Source organism: Anomaloglossus baeobatrachus, unplaced genomic scaffold, assembly GCF_048569485.1.
Source record: "Anomaloglossus baeobatrachus isolate aAnoBae1 unplaced genomic scaffold, aAnoBae1.hap1 Scaffold_887, whole genome shotgun sequence".
NCBI lineage: Eukaryota > Metazoa > Chordata > Amphibia > Anura > Aromobatidae > Anomaloglossus > Anomaloglossus baeobatrachus.
In genome coordinates, this window is record NW_027445280.1 from 31,192 (window position 1) to 46,576 (window position 15,385).

Below are 15,385 nucleotides of genomic sequence, written 5' to 3' on the forward strand. Positions count from 1 at the left end.
CCAACCAGAAAACACGACGAGATCTCTGGCAATGGCTACGGCCACCTATAGTCATCTGCCTGTTATAAGAATATAAGCTCGGCATAGTCTGACAGTTAATGGTTATAAAGGTACAAGAGTTGTGACTGGAGAGCCGAGGTTGGAAAGCATTCGTCTACAGTATCTAGAGTATTGTTTTTAACTTCTACACCTTTAAAGATCCATTTGCATGGACCAATTGGAGGAACAATACGACCGCCAATGCGTAAACTTTTCCTGATCAGAAGTTGTTTAAAGGGAACCTGTCATGGTGTTTTTTTATATTAAACTGCCCCCCAATGTGTTTTCAATCATGCAATGTGCATCACTAACATGGTTTTAAAAACAACAAATTCCATGTATTTATCTTAAAAAAAGATTTTATATGCTTAGCTGATTGCAGTACATACCTTAGGTTTCAGTTATAGGGGTGGAGCTTTTACTGGGTTCAGTCACTGTCATTTAATTTCAGGTACTATTCTATTTTGAACTTAGTGATGCCCCACCACCACTTCCCATTTGCTGAGCTCCACCCGTGACATGCATGGTTGTAACATCACCACAGCTCCTGCACCACCACTTCTCTGCTGCGTTCTGCCCATTATGGTGACATGGTTGTAACATCACCACAGGTCCTGCACCACCACTTCTCTGCTGAGTTCTGCCCATTATGGTGACATGGTCGTGACATCACTAAAAGTCTTGCACCACCTCTTCTCTGCTGAGCTCCTTATTTTGGTCACATGGTCGTGACATCACCACAGGTCCTGCACCACCATTTCTCCTTTGCTTATCTCCACCCATTACATTCATATGGTCATGACAACACCAGAGGTCCTGCACCACCACATCTCCTCTACCGATCGCCGAAGCTCAGCAGCAGAGAAGAGGTATTGCAGGACCTGTGGTGAGATCATGACCATGTAACCACAATGGGTGGAGCTCAGCAGGGAAGTGGTGGTGTAGGACCTGTGGTGATGTCTCAACCATCCATATATGATTTGCATGTCAGTTTTTACCATCTGTTTTTCTAAAATACAAAAATATAAGTAAAAATGTAAAGCTTCTCCTACCCATTAAACTATAATAAACAAATAACACTTTGAGGACACACGGATGGCGACAATGTGATATTTCTTACACAGAACCATTGACTTGCATTGGAAAGTTTGAGCAAAAGGGATCAAAACCAGACATGTCCTGACTGGAGTATGTATTAAATAAAAAATTTAAACTCCGTAGCGCTCCCGTCTGCTGTGCGCTTCTTGGCGTGGGGACCGTTGAGCGATCAGTGGAGGTCTCAGGAGCCAGATAACCCCAATCTGCTTGTATTTACGGGGGCATTGAAATATGAAAAATAAAAACGTTTTGTCTTTACTGCACACTACTTTCACTCCCACATGGTATAGATACACTAAAACATGGCTGCTGCATAATGTGTAATTCGCATAAATACTTACTAATCATAACAGAAACAGTGTTCACCCTGGGGTTAAAAGAACAGCGCCCTTTTCCAGATTCATTCTTGGTGTCGATTAAAAGTATTTGATCCTAGAAAATATGAGAACATGTTTCATTGTAATGTAGACAGATCAGGGAGGTGACAATTAACACTGATATGGTCCAAAACGCGCCACTCAACTTTTACCTTGATTTACAACAGGGATAACTCTATAGCAATCATCGCCTCACTCTGTACATGGAAATCCCTAGTGATTTAACGTCACTGACTTGCTACAATGTTTGATACTTTCTAGCCCACAAATCTGCAGCACATGCTTTTAAATAGGCTTTTGTTCTGAAAATTATGAATAGCGTCTTTGATTTTTAGCGTGACTGTGCAGAACGAAGGCTTCCTGTGACCTTTCATGAAGTGCATTCTTGTAGTGTCAGACATAAACCTAATACAGAGGGCAGACTGGTAAATGCCTCCAATGTCTCCTAATGGAAGACACAATTAACCAGGCAGTATGTATTTCATGAATGGACCAGCCTTGTCGTAGAAGTGATGAGTAAAGTTCATCTCTCCATCCAGCATGTGTTTATATATAATACCATACACAATGTTCTATTTGAGGCACTACACTTCTTATTGGGCATTATGCTAGAAATGGTGGTGCCACTACATACACAGGAGTCAAGTGCTGGCGGAACTGCACAAGCAGCATGGTGGCTCAGTGGTTAGCATCGCTGCCTGCCAGCACTCAAATCCTGGGTTTAAAGGTAACTTGCCACCAGGTGTTTCCCTTATAAGCTACGGGTTATAAGTATTATAATACAAATAAAAATATCCAAAATTAAATAGTAGGAAAAGGAGAGCATTTTACCTACATGGCACACTCTAAAGAATTAGAGAAACAAGGAGAACAAGAACAAGAGTATAGTGCAAAATATTCAATGTTTATTACAGGAAGACTGGCACAGAAAAAGAAGTCAGCAGCACAAATTGAAAGGCATGTGTATAACAACAAGTATAAAATTCTAAAGCATGGAGTTTACAAGTACAGTACAGATAGGATCTACGGGTCAAAATGTGGTCAGGGCATAAAGTACTGCAGAAAAAGCCGTAGAGGGTAAAATGGGTAATAAATTATCATAGATTCAGAAAAGAGGAAGGTTAGTACTGTAAATAGTAGAATACCCCGTACTTAGTACTAGTTAAATAGCCCTATATTGCACATAGCCCAAATAGCAGAAAATACAGAAAATTATAAACATCATGCAAAAATACAAGTCATAACGCTCTGGCCAAGAGGTCAGAGGGGTAAACGACAGTGGGCAGCGTAAACCATGTTGTTCAAATAAGCATACCAATAGTCGTGACACCGCCAAAGGATTGGCAGCAGGGATGTGCCCTTGGAACAAGGACCCCATCGTACGTTTCACGATCTCACAGCAAATTGGATCATTTCATCAGGGGGAAGGTGCCACCGTACGGCTTTTTCTGCAGTACTTTATGCCCTGACCACATTTTGACCCATAGATCCTATCTGTACTGTACTTGTAAACTCCATGCTTTAGAATTTTATACTTGTTGTTATACACATGCTTTTCGATTTGTGCTGCCGACTTCTTTTTCTGTGCCAGTCTTTCTGTAATAAACACTGAATATTTTGCCCTATACTCTTGTTTTTGTTCTCCTTGTTTCTCGGGTTATAAGTATTGTAGTGCGCCTGCGCAGGTGGTCATTGACCTTTCCTCGCGCCTACGCATTACAGCACTTTGCTCTGCTCTCAGTATCACAGATCATAGTGAGCATGCGCAAGAGCGCAATGGCAGCCTCTGTGTGGATCGTGTCATCCACATGGGGCTGGGAAGGAGGATGGCGATTGCACAAGATGGAGGAGATACCGGACCGAGAGCATCGACGCCCATTGTACCCGACTGCCCCCTAGGTGAGTATAATAGAGGTCTTTTTAACATTATACAGCATGGCCTTGGCTCTTATATATATATATATATATAAATATATATATATATATATATATATATATATATATATATATATATATATATATATATATATAGTATTCTAGAATATTGTCTAAAAGGACTTATTGGTGGTGACCGCAGCTTGTAAGGGAAAATCCTAGTTTAAATCTGGCCAAGAACAACATTTATGTGCACTTTGCATGTTCTCCCTAAGTTTGTGTTGGGTTCTTCAGCTTCCTCCAATGTTCTAAAAACAAACTCATAGGTAATTTGTCTTTAGAGTGTGTCAGAGGTAGAAAGGTTAAGACTGTGAGCACCACTGAGGACAGAGACCTGATTACAGCCACTGTACAGTACTGCGGAATATGTTGTCACTATATAAGCAATGGGAAAAATAACTCATTGTTATGTAATCTAGCATCAATATCAATAATCTAGATAACGTGTAATATTGTATAAAAACATGTCACTATGTAAGCAATGGGAAAAATAACACTGTTATATAGTCAGTCATTTAACTTGTAATGTTGCATAAAAACTGACCCTTTCATTTCAAAAGTATATGTGTAATTGCAGAAATAAGCAAGCATAAATCATACAAACTATAGAATAACATGAATGGCATTCCTATGCTATGATAATATGTAAGAAAAGAATGTGCAATACCTCAGACCTGCGCCCTCGGTTGACATATGTGCAAATAGGACTGAAGGCTCCGCTTCCACAAATGTACAAGTGAGTCCGATTGAAGCTCTGAATTACACGGACAAAATTACCACAGCCATGCTGTAAAAACAGACAGAAATACAATTATAATCAATATATACTTTTGTACATTTTTAAAACAGCCTCAAAAGAGCTGGATGTGTTGTTAATTTACACTATGCACAGTTAAAGGGAATCTATTAGTAGGATCAACCCTCCTAAGCAATCTATATGGACATGTAAATGAGCTGTTATCTATGGGTCGGATATAGATCTCCCTGAGAATCAGTCTCAAGAGCTTATTTTAAATGATGGAGGGAATTATCAGTGTAAGGGTATGTGCGCACGTTGCTTTTTACCTGCTTTTTACCTGCTTTTCTTGCTGCTTTTTCTTCTGCGCTATTTAATGCCAAAATAGATGTGTTCTTCTATTCAAGCAAAGTCTAGGGGAATTTGGGTTTCTTGTTCACACTATGATGTTCAAAATGCTGCCTTTTTGTGGCAGAACTTTGGTCAAAAACTCAGCTTTTCAAAGAAGCAACATGTCAATTGTTTTTGCCATTTGGGTTTTGCACTGCAAAGCTGAGTTTTTGACCAAAGTTCTGCCACAAAAAGGCAGCATTTTGAACATCATAGTGTGAACAAGAAACCCAAATTCCCATAGACTTTGCTTGAATAGAAGAACACATCCATTTTGGCATTAAACAGCGCAGAAGAAAAAGCAGCAAAAAAGCAGGTAAAAAGCAGGTAAAAAGCAACGTGCGCACATACCCTAAGACATGTAATGACTGACAGTCTGCTCTCCTGATCTACATGTCTCACATTGTCAACACCCCCTTACATTTAAAATAAGCTCTGGAGAAACATGGAGAGAAGAGGGTGTATAAAATGGAGCATCACCCAGTCGGATGCTGGCGTGCGGAACAATGACGCATGCATTGCCTCAGCAACGGGGACACTGTTCACCCACCGCGTCATATCCCATATGATCACAGGGTGTATGACGCAGCAGGTGACTGGCGTCCCCATTGTTGTGGCGATGCATGCGTCTCATTGTTCCGCATGTCGGGATCCGATTGGGTGATGCCTCTTTATATACACCCCCTTCCCTCCATGACGCTGCCCCCGATGAAGGCTTCCCAGCCGAAACGGACATTGGGGTGGACACCATTCCTGCAACCTGCAAGCACTTTCCAACCCTGACTCTACATAGGGGAGCACAATAGGCTTTTCCATTCTGCCTCTAACTGTATTTTTATAATTGATCTTTACATGTCCCTTGATATTCTTATCCCTCCATATACAGATTCACTCATAATACGGTGTATACTGGTTGGGTGCTAAATACTGGGGTACTTTATAATGTGTATTGTTTTACCACAAATTGTTATTTACTTTTTTGCTGGAATGTGTGCCCCCTACATGTTTGTCTGTGTAACACGCTGTCACCTACACCCTTCTTAATAAAGATTTTCCACTGTTTCATGTAATAGGCGTTTGATCGCATCTTTTTTTCTCTTTTTCTGTTTATATTGAATTAGCGATTAGTCCAGGTCCACACTGCCTGCATGTCACCTTGGCAGTATATATGCCTATATGTGTAATTATTTACAATCATGCTTTGGGATTGATTGTTGATTTTGATTTCTTATCCCAATATGTAGCAGGAATAATAATAATAATAGAGAATACCTCCAATTAGAAATGTAGTATAGTTCTCCTCATTAGCCAAGTCCCTTATCTCATGTGCAGGGCATTGCAGCTTAGGTATCCATGGTTACACCCACATACAGTGCTTTGCGAAAGTATTCGGCCCCCTGAATTTTTCAACCTTTTCCCACATTTCAGGCTTCAAACATAAGGATAAAAAAAATGTAAATTTTACGGTGATGAATCAACAACAAGTGGGGCATAATTGTGAAGTTGAACAAAATTTATTGCTTATTTTAAACTTTTATAAAAAATAATAAACTGAAAATTGGTGCGTGCAATATTATTCGGCCCCTTTAAGTTAATATTTTGTAGCACCATTTTTTTCTGCGATTACAGCTGCAAGTCGCTTGGGGTATGTGTCTATCGGTTTTGCACATCGAGAGACTGAAATTCTTGCCCATTCTTCCTTTGTAAACAGCTCGAGCTGAGTGAGGTTGGATGGACAGCGTTTGTGAACAGCAGTTTTCAGCTCTTTCCACAGATTCTCGATTGGATTCAGGTCTGGACTTTGACTTGGCCATTCTAACACCTGGATAAGTTTATTTGTGAACAATTCTATTGTAGATTTTGTTTTATGTTTTGGATCACTGTCTTGTTGAAAGACAAGTCTCCCTCACAGTCTCAGGTCTTTTGCAGACTCCAACAGGTTTTCTTCAAGAATGGTCCTGTATTTGGCTCCATCCATCTTTCCATCAATTTTAACCATCTTCCCTGTCCCTGCTGAAGAAAAGCAGGCCCAAACCATGATGCTACCACCACCATGTTTGACAGTGGGGATGGTGTATTCAGGGTGATGAGCTGCGTTGCTTTTACACCAAACATATCGTTTGGCATTGTGACCAAAAAGTTTGATTTTGGTTTCATCTGACAGGAGCACCTTCTTCCACATGTTTGGTGTGTCTTCCACGTGCCTTGTGGCAAACTTTAAAGGACACATTTTATGGATATCTTTGAGAAATGGCTTTCTCCTTGCCACTGTTCCATAAAGGCCAGATTTGTGCAGTGTACGACTGATTGTTGTCTTATGGACAGACTCTTCCACCTCAGTTGTAGATCTCTGCAGTTCATCCACAGTGATCATGGGTCTCTTGGCTGCATCTCTGATCAGTCTTCTCCTTGTTTGAGATGAAAGTTTGGATGGACGGCTGGGTCTTGGTAGATATGCAGTGCTATGATACTCCTTCCATTTCAATATGATCGCTTGCACAGTGCTCCTTTAGATGATTAAAGTTTTGGAAAACTTTTTTATAACCAAATCCGGCTTTAAACTTCTCCAGAACAGTATCACAGACCTGCCTGTTGTGTTCCTTGATCTTCATGATGTTCTCTGTGCTTTAAACAGAACAATGAGACTATTACAGAGCAGGTGCATTTATACGGAGACTAGATTACACACAGGTGGCTTATATTTATCATCATCATCAGTCATTTAGGACAACATTGGATCATTCAGAGATACTTAATGAACTTCTGGAGTGAGTTTGCTGCACTGAAAGTAAAGGGGCTGAATAATATTGCACGCCCCAATTTTCAGTTTATTCTTTTATCCCAAAGTTTAAAATAAGCAATAAATTACATTGAACTTCTCAATTGTGTCCCACTTGTTGTTGATTCTTCATCATAAAATTTACATTTTTTATCTTTATGCTTGAAGCCTGAAATGTTGGAAAAGGTTGAAAAATTCAAGGGGGCCGAATAATTTCACAAGGCACTGTGTATAGTCACAGTTAGTTAGCTGCAACTGATTAACTTTAACTATATCAGCCCTAAAAAGTCCTGCTCATGAAGCACATTAGAGACCAATTTTTGGCCCCATGTATTCATTTCTGTCTAGTATAGAGCTATGCAGCCTCTGCGGTTTACCAAACAGGCTCTGTCAGGCAACGCACTGCCATTTCAATTTTGTTTTAGTTTATGCAGTAAATACAAAATTCAACTGCCACCATCAAAAAATCAAGAAGCTGCTCTTTCCATTATTATGTGACAGTGATGAGTACTTTGAATACAAAATGGTATACTGCATGATACAGGTTGTGGGTCACACATGTTGGCTCTAAAATACCTTAATACTGCATACTAGTCATTGATGTGCAGAAGTATTTATGTATCAGTAAGTAATATATTATCTGGACTATTTGGTGAGCTCAAAATCCATCAAGTACCGAAGTGTTATATTGAGCTGCTCATGGGTTCCAGATATCAAAATCTTCTCTATACTGGAAAGTATGATAAATACTGAAATAAAAATAAGTTAAACCACCAAAAGCGTATGATAAATAAATGATATTGCATTAATAACGTGGTGTTAACGCACACCGAGTCTATGGTATCTTATTATGTTTCCAATAGTCAAGGACATCTCTCTGTTCATCATGTATCACGGCTCTTAGTAATATGCAGAGCACACCCATACAGCTGCTATGTACCCATGTACCTGCTATGTTGTTACATGCCATAATATATTTTTCTAATGATAATTTATAAATTAGCACATGATAAATAACACAATTCCCTCTAGATAATTCTGTTAAATATCAGACGTAAATTGTAAATGAGCTCAAACAGGAAATTGCTCACATTGGAGTCACTCTTTACATTAACTTCACCCTCCTGCAGAAAAAATAGAATTCCAGGGAATGTTCAGTAGACATGTAACTTAGATGTTTACTTGGATTAGTCATGTTTGCATACGCAAGGCTTTATTGCAGAATGCTGGAAGATTCTGTCAGGATTTAAACAAGAAATCCAAGTCTGGAGCATACCGGAATCCTGATTGTGTGATGTCACGAAGACAGACTGAAACAGCCCAGAAGATCACGCACATATTCCACTGCTGCCACCAATTTGTCAAGGACAACACTCTGCTGCCCCCAAATGTCAGGACAATTACGCAATTAACCGATGATTAATGGATGAGGTTGTTTCAACTATGAGGTCATTATTGCGAAGCTCACAGTGAGAGTATATAGTACATATACAAACTTTCAAAGAATGGAATATATATATAAATATATACGGTATATACGGTATATGTACAGTCACTGCCAACTCCAAAATAACAAAAGAAACTATTAGCTGCCCCCACCAATCACCTTACAGGCCTGCAGATAGCGTATGGCTTTGGGGATGCAGATAATAGATCCAGAGGAACAAAACTATTACATTTTATATATTTAATCTGAAAGTAGGCAGTGTTTATAAAAATATACAAAATATGTTACCACGGAAAACAAATATTACACAATATATAATTACATAGAATAATAAGGATAAACAAAATAAAAATTACTGAATTTGAGGTCCCTCAAAGGCTTTAGATTTATGGAGGAAAGGACTCCAATGATACATGGAACAATCCTTCATGGCAATGTACTTTCCTAGCATTGAACAAGGAATCAATTCAAACTTCCCTATTTATTAACGAAATGTCACTCCTACATACCTCCTCATTTGTGGGATGTGCTAAGCCTTTCAGAATTTTATGATATCGACAGCTTGTAAGATATTTTCACATCTGGACACCCTAGGTGGGAGATATTCCTGTCATCTTTCCTATCACGATTTTATCTATTTATAAATAGGGACATGGCATAAATATTGTCATTAGTAATGAGTGAGCACTATCATGCTCAGATGCTTGGTATTCGTTAAGAGCAGTTGGATGCTTGGCTGGATATGACTCGAGCAGCCGAGTATAATGTAAGTCAATAGGCGACTGGAGCATTTTTCTAGGAAATCTTCCGGAAAAATGCTCAAGTGCCCCTTTGATGCCCATTACACTTGGATGCTTGAGTCGCATTCATCCAAAAATCCAACTGCTCTTAACAAGTACCGAGCACCTGAGCATTGTAGTGCTAGTTCATCACTAATTGTCATGTCTCTGGTCAATATCCATTCCGTGGGACTCCGGCCTTCGCCCAGCGATGCAAAACCATGCCTTGCGATTGCCATTTCATAATATTTCCAAAACTATGATTTTCTTATCTATTACATTGATGCAATTCATAAAACTTCACTTCATAATTTAATTTTTATAAGAGGAAATAAAGGATTTGAATTTATCTGCTAGTTTCCTGTTCAACTGCTGCTCTTATTTCTGCCGATCGAAAATCTGCCTTTCTCCATATTTTTGTGCATTGAAGCTGAGGCTGGGTTCACATTTGCTATCTATTTAATTACCTGGATCTCAAAGGAGGGGGTCAGCTGTATAGAGGTCACGTGGAGTCGAGTGTTAAATTGCAGGCTCCTCCTCCTTATAATTAGTTTATCCCTTTTGTTCAATGTGGGGGGTGAATTTGTCCCCTATCCAGAGACCAAAGTGAGATCTTATGAATTTTCTAATTTCTCTATGACATTTGAACACTGACTATTTTGGCAAAAACCTCATTATTTGGTCTGATCAATGCAGTAGGCAACAGGTACTGTAGAACAAGGAAATAAAGCCATCTGGAATTGCCGGGGACTTCCAGTGTTATATCAGGCAGGTATTAGTAATGGCAGCACGTTTACATTTCTCCCCTGAAGTTAAACAGCTATGACTTACATCAGACATTACAGTAATATGAGGTAAGCCATCTGCTATTACTAACACCGCAAACTGTTCTTTGTAGGAACAGTAGGCTTAATAGTTTATGCTGGTTACTGTTGTATTCCAGTAAAAGGAAATGTCTTATCACCATAAAACTAAGGGCAGATAATTGAGGTTTTTCATGCAAGAAAATTGGATCAATTATACTACTCAGATTATGATCAGAGTTTTATCAGACTGTGATCCGATTTTCTCGGATGTGGAGAAGATCCGAAAAATAATTTCTCTATCTTCTCCATTTTGTCAGTCCATGAAAATTGGACCGAACTCTGATGTCATCCGAGTGCAGTCCAATTTTTTACACTGAACGCATGGCTGAATGCAATCCGATTTACAGAGGCAACTTGAATATTCTGAATTCTAGAAGTACTAAGATAACATGTTTATTAAGTAGTAAGTACACTGTCAGAAGGAAGATTGCTACACCTGCAGATCACAGCTCAGATATTTTCAGAAATGGAGTGACTGACACAGTGCTTGACATTATAGGGGGCTTCTAAAGAGAAAATATGCTATTTACAGATAATTATTAAACTTTTAGTGTGGAGATTGTTAAAACCTTACATTTTGTTGTCCAATTTTTTCATTAAATATCAAAACTGATTATATTTTGTATATTGTTCATCACAAAGTTTGAGACATTTTCATGAACCTTTTTTAAAAGCAACCTGTCACCTCCAGAAACGTTACTTACCTACAGATACAGTGGTCAAGAAGTATTTGGGCAGACATTGAATCTTCATGATTTGGGCACTGCATACCACTAATACTTAAAATGGAACAACTGAGTTGCAATTGAAGTGTCAATTTTCAGGTTTAATTAGAGGGTGAACAAAAATATCCTGTAAAATGTTTAAGAATTGCAGCCATTTTTCTACAAAGCCTCCTCATTTCAGGGACTCAAATGAAATTGGACAAATTGACTTTACCAAAACAAAAAGTTCATTTTTAATACTTTATAGAGAATCTTTTGCAGTCAGTGAGTGCCTGAACTCTGGAAGCCATGCACATAACCAAATGCTGGGTTTCCTCCTTTGTGATGATTTGCCAGACCATTACTGCAGATGACTTTAGTTGTTGCTTCTTCATGGATGTTGCTGCCTTAAAGGGGTTATCCGGCTTCTTTTGACTTTTTTTCATTATTACACTATTGGGCTACATTGGGGCAGGTAAGTAGATAGAGACCACTTACCTGCCCCGCTGTCAGCCCCTCTCCCCCGGCTCAGAGCGGTCATGTGACCCCTCCTGCCGCGATTTTGCTGCTTCCGGCCTTTGCACGTCTACATGGGCAGGGCCATGTTGACATGCAAATCTGGGACAGCATGTCGCCTCCCTGCTGGGCTGTACAGTGTTTGGAGTAAACGCCCCCGTTCCCTGCCCCCTCCCACACATTCCCCCGCACCCCGTACTCCACCCACAACCTCCCACACACGCCGTAGTCTCCCTCCTCCGCCTCCTGTGCCCAGCTACGTGCGCCCTGAATTGCAGCCGAGTCAGTGTCCAGTTCAATAAGGCAAGGAACACTTGTTGTCCGATACACTGCCAGCGCTGTGTCCCCAGCGCTTTATTATGTGGACTGCCTGACGCCCTGGGAACTGTTCCCCCCCCCATTTCACCCACCCCCGCCCCCCCCTGTCAGTGTTTGCCCCCCTCTGCAGTATAAGCTGCCTCTCATTCTCAGCCTGCAGTGCGTGCATCCACGGGGATGACGAGCGCTGCTTCACTGCCCGTGCAGTCTGTGTCCCGCTCCCTGCCAGCCCCGCAGCTGCCCGCACTGCAATGTCAGTGTCTGCCCGCAGTATCTGCAGCTTCTCACGCCGCGGGGCTGGCAGGGAGCGGGACACTGACGCTCTCCCGCTGTGACGCACAGATCGCTGTGTGTGACAGCGAGAGAGCGACGAAATGAAGCCAGCAGGAGCCGGCACTGGCAGCTGCGGAAAGCTGTAACCAAGGTAAACATCGGGTAACCAAGGTGGTTACCCGATATTTACCTTAGTTACCAGCCTCCGCCGCTCTCGCTGCCAGCGCCGGCTCCTGCTCTGTGCACATGTAGCTGCAGTACACATCGGGTTAATTAACCCGATGTGTACTGTAGCTAGGAGAGCAGGGAGCCAGCGCCCAGTGTGCGCGGCTCCCTGCTCTCTGCACATGTAGCTGCAGGTTAGATTAGATGACATAATTACCTGCAGTAACGATCTCCTGCCTCCTGACGTCACCGCGGTCACTGCCTTCTCTGCCCGTCTCGCGGGCGGCCCGAGACTGTCACTAGCAGTGACGTCACGGGCTCTCGCGATACTGCGTAGAACGCGGCGGGCATAGAAGTCAGTGACAGCGCTGACGTCAGGAGAGCATGAGATCGTTACTGCAGGTAATGAACTCATCTAACCTCCTGACGGCAGCGCTCGGCATCCCCTGCAGTGACCTGGGCTGACCTATTGATGTTAGCTCAGGTCACTGCACGACTCTCCCAGCCAATGGGGAACATTTTGTTCTTCATTGACTGGGAGTCTCATTGACTATGGTATGGATCGCCGTGCGACACCCTTATTGGATTACGCCGGACCCGGATTTGATTGTTCTTGTCAATAAATTGTTGAAAGAGGGAATGTGGGGAGTGTTTTTTCAAATAAAAATTTTTTGGTTGTCTATTTTTTATTTCTTACTGACTGGGTTGGTGATGTCGGGTATCTGATAGACGCCTGACCTCACCAACCCCAGGGCTTGATGCCAGGTGACATTACACATCTGGCATCAACCCCATATATTACCCCGTTTGCCAACGCACCAGGGCGCGGGATGAGCTGGGGCAAAGCGCCAGGATTGGCACGTCCAATGGATGCGCCACTTCTGGGGCAGCTGTAGCCTGCTATTTTTAGGCTGGGGAGTGTCCAATAACGGTGGACCTCCCTAGTCTGAGAATAACAGACCACAGCTGTCCGCTTTACCTTGGCTGGTGATCCAATTTGGGGGGGACCCCACGTTTTTTGTTTTTAATTATTTATTTAATTTTAAATAACAGCGTGGGGTGCCCTCTGTTTTGGATTACTAGCCAAGGTGAAGCTGCCAGCTGTGGTCTGCAGGCTGCAGCCGTCTGCTTTACCCTAGCTGGCTACAAAAGATAAGGGGGACCTCACGTCGTTTTTTTTTTTTATTAATTCTTTATTTATTGGCTAAATACAAGGCTAAGCACCCCTTAGTGCCACATGAAAGGCACTAAAGGTGGCTTTACACACTGCAACATCGCAAACGACATCGCTGTAACGTCACCGGTTTTGTGACGTTACAGCGACCTCCCCAGCGACATTGCAGTGTGTGAAACACATCAGCGACCTGGCCTCTGCTGTGAAGTTGTGATCGCTAGAAATCGTTCAGGACCATTCTTTGTTCCTTTTGTTTCCCGCTGTGCAGCAAAGTCTCAGTGTGTAAAGGGGACTTTACAGCGACCACGCGGCTCTGTCTGTGTAGCGTCATGATTAGCGGTCACCTGTGAAGGATTCACCGGTGACCGCTAATCCCCCGAGTGACTGAAGTTTCCCCCCCTCTCTCATACTCAACGATCCCCGATCCCCGGCTCTGCACGGCATTCACACTGCTCCAGCGGCTTTTCCTTTTTTGAAAAAGCCGGCCACTCATTAAACAATCTCGTATTCCCAGCTTTTCCCCGCCCACAGGCGCCTATGATTGGTTGCAGTGAGACACGCCCCCACGCGGAGTGACAGGTGTCTCACTGCACCCAATCACAGCAGCCGGTGGGCGTGTCTATACTGTGCAGTAAAATAAATAAATAAATAATTAAAAAATCCGGCGTGAGGTCCCCCCTATTTTAATACCAGCCAGATAAAGCCATAAGGCTGAAGGCTGGTATTCTCAGGATGGGTAGCCCCACGTTATGGGGAGCCCCCCAGCCTAACAATATCAGCCAGCGCCGCTCAGAATTGCCGCATACATTAGATGCGACAGTTCTGGGACTGTACCCGGCTCTTCCCGATTTGCCCTGTTGCATTGGCAAATCGGGGTAATAAGGACTTATTGGCAGCCCATAGCTGCCAATAAGTCCTAGATTAATCATGTCAGGCGTCTCCCCGAGATTCCTTCCATGATTAATCTGTAAATTACAGTTAAAAAACACACACACCCGAAAAATCCTTTATTAGAAATAAAAAACACTAACAAATTCCCTCATTACCAATTTATTACCCACAACAAAGCCCTCCTTGTCCGGCGTAATCCACGTTCCTCCAGCGTCGCATCCAGCTCTGCTGCATGCAGGTGACAGGAGCTGCATAATACACAGCCGCTCCGGTCACCTCCACGCAGCTAATGAAGACAGCCGCGCGATCGGCTGAGCTGTCACTGAGGTTACCTGGATGCAGCGGTGGCCGCGGGTAACCTCAGTGACAGTCCAGCTGATCGCGCTACTCAGCCGCCGCTCCTGTCAGCTCCACACAGCAAATGAGGTGAGTATCGCGATCAGCTGAGCTGTCACTGAGGTTACCCGCGGCCACCGCTGCATCCACCGTGTGTGTGTGTATGTCCGCTAAAGGAATAAGCTCTCATTTACAATAACGTTTTTTTGCACAGATGACCCATGTGACCCAGGGAACGTAGTAGACTACGGTTTCACATGAAAATTTAACCCTGCGCTTTACAGTCACTCTCCAAAAAACATGACTCCATTAAAGTGAATGGAGCCTGGAACTACAGTTTATTAATCTCAGCTGTGATTGGTTACTATAGTATCAAAGGACAGTGTTAGTATAAGAGGTAATAAGATGTCAGTGGGGAGACGGATAGAGAGAGACAGACAGGGAAAGAAAAGAGACGGAAAGCTAGAGACAGACAGAGACAGACGGTGAACGAGACAGACGGTGAACGAGACAGACGGTGAACGAGACAGACGGTGAACGAGACAGACGGTGAACGAGACAG

At 42.4% G+C, this 15,385-nt stretch overlaps 1 protein-coding gene across 1 annotated transcript in view; it reads right to left on the reverse strand.

Moving 5' to 3' along the window:
- The window catches only part of LOC142289045 (semaphorin-3C-like), a gene marked incomplete at both ends in the record, with an annotated part of 43,048 nt that overhangs the window by 20,252 nt on the left and 7,411 nt on the right, over positions 1–15,385 (reverse strand). The window contains 2 exons of the mRNA XM_075333561.1: positions 1,479–1,569; positions 4,117–4,236. Coding sequence (XP_075189676.1) covers positions 1,479–1,569; positions 4,117–4,236 — 211 coding nt within the window. The remainder of the gene's footprint in view (positions 1–1,478; positions 1,570–4,116; positions 4,237–15,385) is intronic.